Source organism: Centropristis striata, chromosome 14, assembly GCF_030273125.1.
Source record: "Centropristis striata isolate RG_2023a ecotype Rhode Island chromosome 14, C.striata_1.0, whole genome shotgun sequence".
NCBI lineage: Eukaryota > Metazoa > Chordata > Actinopteri > Perciformes > Serranidae > Centropristis > Centropristis striata.
Window position 1 is genome coordinate 19,267,779 of NC_081530.1, and position 13,451 is coordinate 19,281,229.

Here is a 13,451-nt window from a genome sequence, read left to right on the forward strand (position 1 = left end):
GTGTGAAGGCAACAGGGGAAGCGAGGAAACATGAGTGTATAAAAAGAACTACATACAATGTTAGGGGGAGCATGCTGACCTTTTATAAGAGCAATGCTCAGTGGTGCATGAAGCCAACTTCCGTGTATAAAATTACCCGGATCTTTTGCTTCTATGGGCCCAAGGAGCAATTGCACTAGAGACTTTTGCCAGCTGAGCTGACAACTTCTCGTTGATTGCTTCTGTAACTTGAACAGGAATAAAATTATTTAATCGTGCGCCTCTTCTAGACCAAAAATGTATCTAAATTTGATAGTTAAAGGTGTCATTTCAAGGTGGTTGTGACACCAAAAAATGTATCCACCAGTTTATAAACATCTTGTTTAGAGGAAAAATTATTTTTGGGCCCCATGGCATTATACAATGCTATAATTCCACTGTTTGGCCACTACAAAAAACAGGCTTGAAAGACTGATGCTGGTCCTGTATTTTTTTTTTTACTAATGAACAAAATTTATTAAAGTACCAAAATTAAAAGAACTCAGGAAGCTTGGCCTTTGAGGGTGCAGCTAACTGGAGCTTACTATTTTATATACTGCAGGGTCTTGAATAATACTACTTCAATAAGTAACTACTGTTGACAGATGAGTTTAATGAAGTAAAAGGTAAAATATCTCCCTTGAAATTGTACTGAAATTGAGTACAAATTAGCAGAAAATGCAAACGGTACATCAAAATTGTACTTAAGTTACTTGAGTAAATATATTTAGCTACTTTCAAAAACTGTTATTAGCGCTTTTTTTTTTGTTCTTAAGATGCAAATATAAAGTTATAGGTGCAGATATATGATAAATTTGTTTTTGCAGTCGTGAGTGAAATTATCATTTCAGTTTCAAAAGAGCTGATTGACACAGAATAGCCAAAAAAAACAAAAAACACAAACCCTGGTGAAATTCAATACATTTGAACTTTATAAGTGTCTGTATAGATAATGTAGCTCAATTTAATTCTTTAGGGCTCACTGTGCTGCGTGTTTACAATCACAATCATTGCATCCTCGCGTTGCATTAAATAGGAGCACTTTAGTAATACGATAATGACCCTCGGGGCTGGAATAGATTAAGCCTTGTCAAAGACTAAAACAGTCTTTTAAAGCTACATAGACTCAAATTACATTATATATACAGTAGATTAATTCACTGCATTGACTTCTGGGGCAGTAATTTATGGCAGCAATCAGCTGCAGAGCCGAAAGGACACAGAGACACGTTTGCACATGTGTTTCTGTGTTAGTATTTTTAGTGTTTTATTTTTGTATATTTTAGCATCTGTTTCTGTCTATGAACTCCACTGAAAAAGGAAACAGCTGCACTGTTTGCTGCAGATTATTAAATAAACTTCATGAACCCTTCACTGGGCAAATAAACTATTGATGACCATTAGTTTTGAAATATATTAATGTAATAAATGTATTGGGGGGGGGGGGGGGGGCTTGTTGTTCCTCCTGTCATTAAAAAAAGGTAAACATTTTTTTCAGTTAAGTTAAAACCCGTTTTCAAAAGAGATCTTATTCTTTATCCACGTTGATTCACAGTCACATCTACTGAACAGACTGTAGATCAAAGTGATTTAATTTATAGCTCAGTTGTTGAGTATTTCATTTTAAACAGTGATTGTGCAGATGATTAGGCTGCTGTTTTCTATCAGTGCTATACTGCCCCCTTGTGCCCAAACTGTAGGATGTCAAAAAAAAAAAGTTATTTTGAGCTCGACAAGCCGAGTGCCAACAAGCCAATTTTATATTTGAGAAGTGCAGACATCTTTATGGCTGATACCTCCAACACAATGCAACACACACCAAAACAATCTAGATTGAATGATATAACAACAGGTAAGAAAAATTATGTATTGTTTTGTTATTGCAGTAAACAGTACTCATATTCATATTTTAGGTTGCAGACATATGTTAAAATAATTGAATGTCTTTATCCTACTTATAAATCTCATTATAATGACTAGGAAAATAGGATTTATTTTTGCAAAATAATTACATCTTAAAAAAACGAAATATGACATTTTTAAAAATATATTTCTTTCAAGTATTCAGACCCACTCTGTACTATGCGATAAAGCTTCAAGTATGACTGTACTGTATTTAAGTAAGGTTTTATGGTACGTGTACTATACTATATTACGTATTATATTACGTAACAACATTTCCATTTATGTAACTTTACACTCCTACTCCACACCATAAATGTAGGGGCAAATATTGTATGTAATCCACTACAGTTATCTGACAGCTTTAGTTACTTTTCAGGTCACGATTTAACACGTAACAAATGATCAGTTTAAAATTATGAGGACTGTTTATAGAAATTAAACCACATAACAGCATATTAAGCAGCCTAGTCTAAATTATCCCTGCCTTGACAAGCTAAAATGCTGTTAACATCAATGCATCAATAACAATATATTCAGAATATTCTGCATATGGACTGATTTTACTTTAGATCGTTTATGTACATTTTGATGCTGATACTTTTGTACTATCACTGAAGTAACTTTTGAATGCAGGACTTTTAGTTGCAATGGAGTAATTTCAGTGTGGTATTGGTACTTTTACTGAAATGTACTTCTCCCACCACTGCCTACAACTGAACAAATTAACAAAATGATTAAACAAAGTTGTGTTTTGTAACATGTTTATGTTGGAACAGTTTTTAGCCGATTGAAAAGACCGAATATCACCCAGTTTTCAACTAGAAATCAATGTTTAAATCCCGGTTGGTGCTCACTGAGGAGGCTTATTTGATCTTAAGGAATGATTCACCTGTTATGAAACTATCATGGCAATCTCAAGACAGCTGCTGTTAATCACAAAGATATAATTTCATGTCTGAGGCAGTGCTTTTCGACATTAATTTAGCCAATGTGGGTGACTATCAACGACACAGATGAGTTGTTAGTTAAGGCTAATTACAAGTTAGCACACCTGCTACATTAGCATTACATGAACATTAACCGTTATTGATGCCAACGGTTACTAAAGCAACACTTACCCTTCAAGTGAAGACAAGTAGCTCTTGCCAGTAGACTCCAAAGCTGAATATTATTCACAAATCCAGATTTCGTCCATTTATATCGCTCCAGGCTTTTGTAGACATTTAAAAACTCTCCAAAGTAAGATGAGAGAAAGTTAATACTTTCGTTAATAGAAGTCTGTAACTTTGTCCGTTTCCGGTTGTTTCTAGACCCGTTAAAATCACCCGGGCGACTTTATAACGGTCACTATTGTTTAAACAAACCGGGTATAAATTATATCGTTCAATGTTGTTTGATTTAACGTGCGCAGTGAACTCTGAGGGCTTGAAATTAACGCCGGTGACGTTAATTTTACTCACTTCCTGCCAATATGGCGGCGCAAATTATACGAGGTACGTCACGCCCAGATATTAATTTTGGCTTCATAAAACCAGAGAATCTTTGTCCCCAGTTTGAGAGATTTTTTAGCATCCTTTGATATTTGGTTTTTCTCTTGCTGAGGCTTTTCTACCCCAATGCTCAGTTTAGCAGGTCAGACAGTTCTAGGAAAGGGCCCTGGTTATTTCAAACTTATTTAATTTAAAAATATATGAATGTAATTTAGTATAGGGCCTATATATAAACTTGCATAAAATGATACTTGTGGTGATTAAGAAATTGTGTTAGCTATTTATATTATTTTAATTTCCTCTTTATCTACATGGTCAGCAATTGGTTGATACTAAACAAACAGTACTTATGTTTATTTTGCTATTCATTTTATTTTTATGTATGCATTGTCAGTGATCATTTCTGGAATTGGCTGACAGTGCAATACATTGTACGTATGATGTATATTAATGTTAAATATTCTGTATTAAAGTTATGTGTTTAAGAAAGCTGCCTTCTAATTGCCTTTGCATTGTTGTATTGGTGCAAAATTATTTTAATTAAAATATTTTTGGTTTAAAGGATTTGTGAAGATGTAACACCAGATTATGTTGAAAATCAAGCATTTTTCAAGGAGTGTATTTTAATACAGGGATATTCCTTACCTTGGAGTTGGTAAAAATTAAACATTTTCCAAACTTTTAAGACTATGTACAAACTCTTTTACTATTATTATTGCTGACCTTCTAAGTTGTTCTTCTGACTTCACATACATTTTCCCAGTCAGGAACTAATTTCTCTGATTACTCACACCATCACATGAATGCAGATCAAATGCCCTACAGCACAATGTTAATGAAAAGTGAAAAATTATTTGTGTATCTGCCTTGTGATTCTGATTCGCTCAAAACATTTAAATGGGTTCTTGTTCCTGGCCCCACGCTACACACTAAGTTTCATGAAAATGGGGCCAGTAGTTTCCCCGTAATCCTGCTGACAAACAGACAAACAAAACTTGGCAGAGAGGTAGCAAACAAACAGGTCATCATATTTATGGCATTATTTATTTGAAGCTTCTGTTCCTCTGAAGAAGAAAATAAATCACTGCTGATAAAAAGGTGTAACAGTTACATGAGTTTTACCTGGAGAACATTACATAAATATTGATTAGGTCAGCTTTGATTTGCCCTGTAATGGAAACCAAGCGATTGTTGGCTGTACAAAAAGGAGGCCATGTGACAAACAGTGGATGTCATCTAGACAGGCACTGATGCAGACAGAGGCACAGGGAACGGGAGAGCAGGAAGCCTTGTTTCATTGCTCTTAAAGATAAGCTAATAATGTGTATAACTGCTTCCAAACACCAACATTTCTTTAAACGTTCTCCTGACTCTTCAAGTATAAATCTATAAAAAAAAGTTGAAGGAGAAGTTGCAAGAAAAAAGGTCACATTTTTTTTTTAACAAAACTGGAATGAAGGTATCTTCATCTTGGAGGCTTTGGGCATTATGTACTCATTCCATCTCATGGATGGTCGTCCGTAATACGAGTATACTGTGCAAGAAACAACAAAAACAACAGTACAAACATTCCTTTCATTGCACTTTGTTAAAGAAAATAAAATGGTCAGTTCACTGTTTCAGTTTATCTTCAGTTGATCCTGTTGAAATGATGCAGACAGGCTCCTATCTAACATTTCTCTGCCTACTTAGATCAAAGCAGGACGTACTTCTGTTAAAAACACAAGATTAAAACACGTACATGAAGAGAACAAACATCTCTTTGTGTGACGGAGCATCTTCGTGCTCCACATGGGTGGCAGGAAGCAGCATGGCCACTCAGGAAAGCCGGCCGTCACTATTGCAGGATAACAGGAGGACCAGACTCACTGCTCAGCACATAATTAAACACATGAACAGGTGACATAAAGAAATGGACAGTAATGGCTTTTCCCTTTGAACCCAGGAGATCTGCCTGGTCAGTTTAAAGTGTCTTGGTGAAAAGGAGGGCTGACTACTGTGTGTCCACGAGGTCGTTGTGTAGTGTAGCGCAGAGGCAGGGTTGGTGGGAAATACCTCTGATGATCACACATGACGTTTGTAGAGGTCTGGCGAGCCATCACGGCGAGAGAGTGGGTCATGAGGGATGCACAGCGGCTGTCAGGATGATCTAAGAAGTGCTTTCTGGAGAGGCCACTCTTTGGCGTGCAGTCCTGGGCCGACTTCGGGTCGGGGCGTTCACTGCACGTTCGCTCTTGGTTTCGGACGGCTGCGTTTCGGCCTGCGGGGTGCTGGCGTCTCCGACAAGTTCACGTAGGAACTTGAACTTGGACAGGAAGAGCTGCCAGACTACATACCAACCTGAAGGGTGAGGAGGAAAAAGGGAAGTATTTAAAAGCATAATAAAGGCACTTTTAAATCCACAGGTGCCCCTCTGGTAGAAGCATTACGTCTGAGTCACAGAGGTAATCCTGTTTTTCTGCAAATAAATTCAAAACAATCATTGACAACCCTAGAAGGTTATTGAACAGCTCTTTACACTGCTTTAAATGTATTTCAAGAATCTTAAAAATAACCTTTTAACCACCTGGATGAAAAATTATTCTGGCAGCAGGTCAATTAAGACTTTCAACCCAAAGTGTCTCCAAAAAAGCAAGAAATGACACATTCTTTCTTAAGAGTAATTTTATAGTTATTGCTCCTTTCATGTTATTAAATAATTGAAACACATTTTCCATCACTGCAGAGTTCTTGAGGATGAAAACAATGGAGTTGATCAACGATGTTGTGGTATTTATCTTTCAGGAGCTGCTTAGCTCTGAATCTTAGACTAGTAATGGTTTAACATTATAGGCACAAACTGGAGGTAGGTGAACCCCAGCATCTCATATTTTCCAACTCCCCCTGCTCCACCCACACCTGGTAATCTGGACCAGGTGTGTCCAGTTAAAAGCTCAGCAGGTGCAGTCAGAGATGGAAAACACGCAGTGCTGGAGGCGGTAGAGCAGCAGCCATGATCATAATATTCTGGTTTCAGACTCCTCCTCTGCATGATAAAAATAGAAACTTCTGACTGTAATCGAAACTTGCCGGTCAAAGACATTCAATACACTCTGACCTGCTATACAAGGCAGTTTCAAAGAAATGGCTTTTAGCAGTTAAGGCTAAAAACTGATGCACAATTCCTACATAAGTTCAGCCAATTTATCAGCTATTTTGCCCTCTTATTAGCTCGCAATTTTGTATTTAGTCTAATAAAATAAAGGCTCGTTATTCCACAATAGCAAACATTAAATCAGCTACATAATTGCTTAGGGAGTTAGCTTGTTATGTAAGTAACTTATCAAGGTTAATGTTTTCAAACTCACCAAACAGCATGAAGAGCAGCGCGCAGACAAGTGTGGCCACAATGACCAGCAGTGTGAGCCCGACACTTTGCCACATCTTAGCTGGACAGTGGATATCAACAACAGCATAAGTAGGTGGTGGCTGCGCTGTATTTTCTGCCTCACGCCGCACACAAAACACGTAGCTGGCTAGCTCGGTTAGCCGCCTGGCAGCTGAGTTAGAAAGCTAGCGAGAAAAACAAACAGCAGCACATCGCACACCAGCTTGTTGCTAGCGTCTGGGCTGACTAGCTGGTTAGCTAGCTGGTTGCAACAGTTTCTTTAGCGACAGAGCTTAGCTTCATGAGCTAACGTTAGCCGGTCGCAGCAGGGTAAGGTCCTTCTTCTGTGAGCTACATAACTGCAGTCTGTATTTGACTGTTATCGGATGAGACGGACAGAGCAGTAGCTACACTAACTGGGTTAAGACAACAAAATCAGCGTCACGAAACTGACTCAAACTGCGCCTGCGCATGGCCCATTTGAATTGTGGGTAGTGTAGTTTATTAGAAATGTCCACATTCGATGTACTTTTAACATATTCTGAGACATCCTGCATCATCCTTATGAAGTACATTTACTCACGTACCTGTACTTTAATTGGGTATTTCCATTTTCTGTACTTTATATATAAATATATTACTTTTTACTCCACTACATTAGTCGAAAGTCTTAGTTGCTTTTCAGGTCGAGATTTATCATAAAAAACATGATCAATTTAAAGGGATTAGACCAGGGGTCTCAAACTCAAATTACCCGGGGGCCACTGGAGGCAGTATCAAAATGACCAAAAAAAGACACAAAATTACTATAGTAAGATAATAATAAGACACAAAATGACAGAAAAAAACTAAATGACCAAAAAAAGGACACAAAATTACTAAAAAAAAAAAAAAAAAAAGACACAAAATTACATTACATAACATTTCCACTTCTTCCGGTAATAACAACACAGCAGATAATAAACGGTCCGGTACCAGCTGCATTTCTTTTTTTTAAGGTTGTCATAGAAACAAGTGAAACAAAGCTCCAGCTTGCGCAATAAAGGGGCCTTCCACACACAAAACGGTAAAGTAAAACTCACATTAAACTTTCATATCAAGGTGAGGGCCGCAAAATATCGTCATGAGGGCCGCAATTGATATCAATACAAATATTATTTTTTTAATTAAAAAGGGGAATATATTTCACTTGGTTTGGCAGTGAAATGTTTTACAATTTACCTTTCTTACTGTTAGATCATCCACAGTACATGACAGCACTGTTGCATTTATTCATAAATCCAGCAGGAGGAGTCATTATCAAACATCTGAAATCTGGTTTATTATTTTCAAGTGACATACCACTTGTGTGGGAGCTGTTTTGTTGGTGCAGCTGATGCTTTCATGAGACTTTGCTGCACATATTAGCAACTACATTATTTGCAATGTTTTGACGTTAGACCTGAAGTACAAATACCTCAAAATTGTACTTAAGTACACACTGTATAATAAAAAAAAGTAATTGTATAACATTAAACAGTAAAATATCCTAATTAAAAAAAATATCAAATCAATCAAATCAAAATCAAAATTACTTTATTCATCCCCGAGGGGAAATTCAGTTAGTCTGGTAGAATCTCTGTTAGAATGAGACAGCCTGATGGCTATAGGAGCGAAGGATCTTTTGTATCTCTCCGTCCTGCAACGGAGAGAGAGGAGCCGTCCACTGCTGTTTTTTTTGGTCCATAAAGGTTTTGAGTAGCAGATGATCCGGGTATTTAAGGATGGACTCGAACATGTTGACAGGTCATCTCTCCACCACCTCCTCCAGTGTGTCCAACCTGGCTCCAACCACAGAACCAGCTCTTTTGACCAGTCTGTCCAAACACCTTGCATCTCTGTGTCTGATGCTGCCTCCCCAGCAGACTGCAGCATAAAACAACACACTACCACCACAGACTGATAAAACATCTGCAACATCTTACTACAGAGGTCAAGAGATCTGAGCTTCAAGAAGAAAAAGAGAGGATCTGTGTTTAGGGACCAGTCCAAGTTATTATCAAGGTATACACCTAGACACTTATAACTTGGCACCACCTCCATGTCCACCCCACAGGTATTCACTGGCTAAAGAGGGGGCTTGAGCCTGTGGAAATCTATGATCATTTCCTTAATCTTTGAGGTGTTCAGTAGGAGATAGTTCTTGTGACTTCAGTCACTGAAGGCTTTTATCAGATCCCTATTCAGATTCCTGTCCATTCCTGTCACTCGCCACAATAGCAGTGTCGTCCGAGTACTTCTGGATGTGGCAGGACTCAGAGATGTATTTGAAGTCCCCTGTGTACAATGTGAACAGGAATGGAGCCAGAACAGTGCCTTGTGGAGCCCCTGTGCTGCTCATTAGTGTCCCAGAAACACAGTTCCCCAACCTGACATATACTGTGGTCTTCCTGTCAGGTAATCTGTGATCCAGGAGATGATGGAAAGATCCACTCCCATCTCTGTGAGCTTGTTTTTAAGTATGTTGGGTTGGATGGTGTTGAATGTGCTTGAAAAATCAAAGAACATGATTCTCACACAAGCACCAGTTTCCTCCAGATGAGCAAGGGCAAGGTGAAGCATGTAGAGGACAGCATCGTTCACTCCCATGTGTTGTTTGTATGCAAACTGCAGGGGATCGGGTTTGTCTTTGACTTCAGCTCTCAGTAGGTGCAGAATCAGCCGCTCCAAGGTCTTCATGATGTGAGAAGTGAGGGCTACTTGTCTGTAGTCATTAAGTTCAGCTAGACATTTTATTTTTGCTACCGGTGCAACACAGGAAATCTTCCACAGTGCCAACCAAAACAATACATTTACAGACATTTTTAACATGGTTTTTCAAGGTCATCTGAAACTTAAAATCACAGTGTTTGTATTTAGATTTTTTAAATGAATAAATGTTATTTAAAAAAACTGTAGAAGTACAAGCCATGCGATATTTGAAGTGGTACTGCACATTTAAATGTGTGGGGTTTTTTTTTAGCTATAACTTTACTGTCATAAAACACTGCTGGTGTTAATACTGACATTTTTTTTTACCAAGCGAGTAAAAATCTTTAAAACTTTAAACAAAATAAAATATTTAAATGATTGTACTCATTAACAGTAGAAACGTTTATTCAAATTGTAATAATTTCTAAGCTTTACCATTACTGTGAAATATCCTTAACTAAAAACATTAAATGGAGTCACTACATTTCAATAGTAGAGCAGAATTTGAGCTGTAGATATGAAATCTGCTGCTGTCTAATTTATAATGTGTTTTACAACACTGCTGAAACCAAAAATATTAAATTATTTGTATCAGTAAAATCAAAACAAACATCGTCATTCAGGTCCGTGTCACCTGTCACTCACTCTGCTTTCTCACCTGAACTCCTGGAACCGCACGTCATGCCATGACATGCAGTTTCAGTGGAGTGTATCCTTTCACAGCAACCTAAGTATTTGCATATTATAGCGTCAAGGCGCAGCAAGAGCATGACTCATTCTGCAAGATGCCATTTTAAACATGCATAAATGGAACAGTATGTCCAGCCAAAGTAGTCCAGCCCTGCAGCTGCAGTCTCACCTCAACTAAACTATTACTCTCAGGTTTTTAATTGTTTGCTTTAAAGTTCAAAGTAGTTATAATAAATATTAAAATAATGATGAAAACAATGAGCGAATCATTATAGTGAGTTTCAGCTCAGTGTCTGGCCATCTGGCCCACATTTTTACTGTCTGCTTCACTCTCACTGCTCTCATTAAGTGATTTTTTGGTTGCAGAAGGCAGAAAAAACCCTAAAAACAGACTGTACACCACCTGCAACTCATGTTTCTTATGTAAACTCTACGGGGGCAGAGCCACAGAGACCTGTACTGAAAGTGTGATTTATTATTTAATTATTCTCAGAGCTAGATCACACAACTGATCAACTGTTTCTGCTCTGACATGAAAGAATAATTATAAGTTGCCCAACTGAATCAAATTCCTGAAGACTTTTCTCCATTTTCTCTCCTAGGTGGCCAAAGTTGTCCTATTATAAACCTCTTTTTTTGTTGTTGTTTGTGCAACACATTACACTGTCATCTTCTGACCAAAGTGAGTTTATGCAGCTTTTTTTATTTGCTCTAAACCAGCTGACGGAAACGTCCCTATCATCTTTGCATTTAACTTTAAATTCGCGAGTTTAAGAGATGAACATTTCCCTCTGGAGATGGTGGAGTCCAAAAACGGAGCTAGAAGAGAGTGGATATTGGATTTATATTAATCAGGGAACACAAACACGGCTCAAAATAAGTGATAATGTTGCTTTGTAACTGCTGTATGAGGAAATAAACAACTGTCTGTTAACATGTTTATCATATCAACTTAAAAAGGTCATGATATGTTAATGTGTTGGCAACTTTTTGCTGCCCCCAAACAAACAATGAGTTATTGCGAGAACAGAGGGGGCTCATCTGGTTTCAGAAAGGTGCTAAAGATTGTATCTGATGCTCCAAAAAAAGGTTTAGCTGGAACCTCAACCAGGTTAAACCAAAATATGTGGTTTCCTGTGTTTCATTTCTGTGGAAGAAGAGCATTTTCACACTAGAGATAGACAAGATAGATGCAGTGGTGTAAAAAGTGGAGTCCCTCCATTAGACCACATGCAATACACAAGTTAAAAGTGCATGTTTATGTGGCTTCTTTTACCATATTATTATTAACAATATATTTCTCTCCTGAGTAAGTTCTTGTTGCTTCAGTGGCCAAAATTACACACTGATGAGCAAACTTTTATTTTTAATCTCACATTATCTACATTGTGCTGAAATTAGAACATTTCCTTGTTCCACATCCTCGCTTGTGTGTGTGTGTGTGTGTGTGTGTGTGTGTGTGTGTGTGCCTGTAATGTGCATACAAGTGTGTTTGCTTGTATTTAGTCAATATCAGATTGCAGCGTAAGCAGGGAAAGTACAGTTAGAGCACGTTGGAAAACTGTTTCCGTGACTGACTCATGTATGTCACTGTACTTTTTTCCAGCATTTCCTCCTTTGTTGTGTTTGTTGAGTGCTCTATAACTAAACGTGCTCGATGAGAATCAATATATAAAGCTAACACTTCATTATATTAACAACCTGCCTTTTGCAAACACATTGTCTTAATTGTGGATGAGTTCATGGAAGATTTATTTTTATGCCACCTGAGCCTGATAAAGCTGATCGGTGTCTGATCCTCCTGCAAACATTTGACCTTAACTGCAACAACGTGTGCTATTTTGGTTTCTGGTAACGTTCTAAAAAAGCCATTTTGTGGTTTTGTGTTGGAGAAACAAGTTTTGACAGTGCAGCATTCCACTTGGTTTTACCTGCACCGCTGACGACCTTTTGACTTTTTGTTTGAGCTGCAGAGGAGAGATGTTTTACATAACATACATCAGTGCTTTGCAAGGACAACAAACCTGTTTTGCATAAAGGCTCCTTCACTCAACATTTACTCAATGTGCTTACATGCAAATGTGACGTATTTACACTTGACTTTGTTCTAATGAAGTCCTCTTTTGAAACATATGAAAAATTCACAAGCAGACCAAACCATAAAACTGTCCTCATCTTATGTGCTAGCTGAAAAGCATTTTTAACTTAACTTATTACTATGTAAAACCTTTACCTGACAATGAAGTTACACACAACAACGCAATAGATAGGATAAAACCAACTGCATTAGGCTACATAATCCAGGCTGGGCTCAGGAATGGTTCATACAGTAATTATTCCTACAAAAAGTAATAAACTCGAATGTATTTCTCTTGCACAAAGTATAAACCTGTAAATTGTGACAGTAAAAAAAGTTAAAGGTTAAAAAGTTAGGATGCTATGTAAAACTGAGTGAATATATCTGAACAAAAACAAGAAGCTTCCCAGAATGAGCATTAGATCATTTTGAATGTTGGTCACAAAGTATTTGCAAATCCTTGCATTCTGCTTTTATTAGGTTTATCCACAGCGTCCCAACTTTGTTGGAATTGAGGTTGCACGTCTGCCAGTCAGATGGTAGAAACAGTGGTGGAAGGAGTATTCAGATCCCTTACTTAAGTTAAAAGTACTAATACCACTCTGTAAAATTACTCCACTACAAGTAAACGTCCTGCATTCAAACCTTACTGAAGTACAAAAGTATCAGCATCAACGTTTTCATTTTGTAAAGGTATAGGCTCTTTTTTTAAAAACAAATTTCTAGAGAACAGAACACAAGAACATACATTTGCCATCATGTACAGTAACAGAGTTAGATTAAAAAAAAAAAAAAAAAAAAAATGCCATCCATCTAGTTTCAACAGGTAAATTGACTTCCAATTGACTGCCCGCCCTCCACCCTCACAACACAGACAGAAGCCCCTCCCGATATTGCTCTGCATACACACACATCACCCATTAATGTAGTCACAGCCACACCAACATCCTACAAAGTAAGCAGTGACACATCAAGCAAGCATGAAACAATAAAATATGGTAGTATGTAAGTGCCACACTGCAAAAGAAGACACTTGTGGATTTATCACAGGTGGGCGTGACCATTGTAAGGAAGACAGTCCCCTCATGATGAGCTGAGACAATTCATCAGGTAGATAGTTAAGGAGAGGAGCCCACATTTCATTAAAGGACCTCTCATTATCCTTCACAACTGC

At 37.7% G+C, this 13,451-nt stretch overlaps 1 protein-coding gene and 1 long non-coding RNA gene across 4 annotated transcripts in view; both read right to left on the reverse strand.

Annotated features, from left to right (window-relative positions):
• LOC131984499 (uncharacterized) overlaps nucleotides 1–3,374 on the reverse strand; it is an 84,482-nt gene extending 81,108 nt beyond the window's left edge. For all 3 annotated transcript variants that reach the window (XR_009395569.1, XR_009395570.1, XR_009395568.1), the window contains exon 1: nucleotides 3,042–3,374. This is a non-coding gene — a long non-coding RNA (uncharacterized LOC131984499). The remainder of the gene's footprint in view (nucleotides 1–3,041) is intronic.
• A 1,067-nt stretch (nucleotides 3,375–4,441) lies between these two features.
• On the reverse strand, nucleotides 4,442–7,236 carry smim13 (small integral membrane protein 13). Its single transcript, XM_059349915.1, has 2 exons — nucleotides 6,761–7,236; nucleotides 4,442–5,753 (listed from the first exon to the last, which is right to left on the reverse strand). The coding sequence occupies exons 1-2, from the start codon at nucleotides 6,834–6,836 to the stop codon at nucleotides 5,563–5,565; spliced, it is 267 nt and encodes an 88-aa protein (XP_059205898.1). The 5' UTR covers nucleotides 6,837–7,236; the 3' UTR covers nucleotides 4,442–5,562.
• Nucleotides 7,237–13,451: the final 6,215 nt, after the last annotated feature.

Coding starts and splice junctions, on each gene's coding strand:
- smim13 (XM_059349915.1), bottom strand. CDS start 6,836: ATGTGGCAAAGTGTCGGGCTCACACTGCTGGTCATTGTGGCCACACTT. Junction 5,754..6,760: donor GCTGCTCTTCATGCTGTTTG/GTGAGTTTGAAA, acceptor CTCACCCTTCAG/GTTGGTATGTAGTCTGGCAG.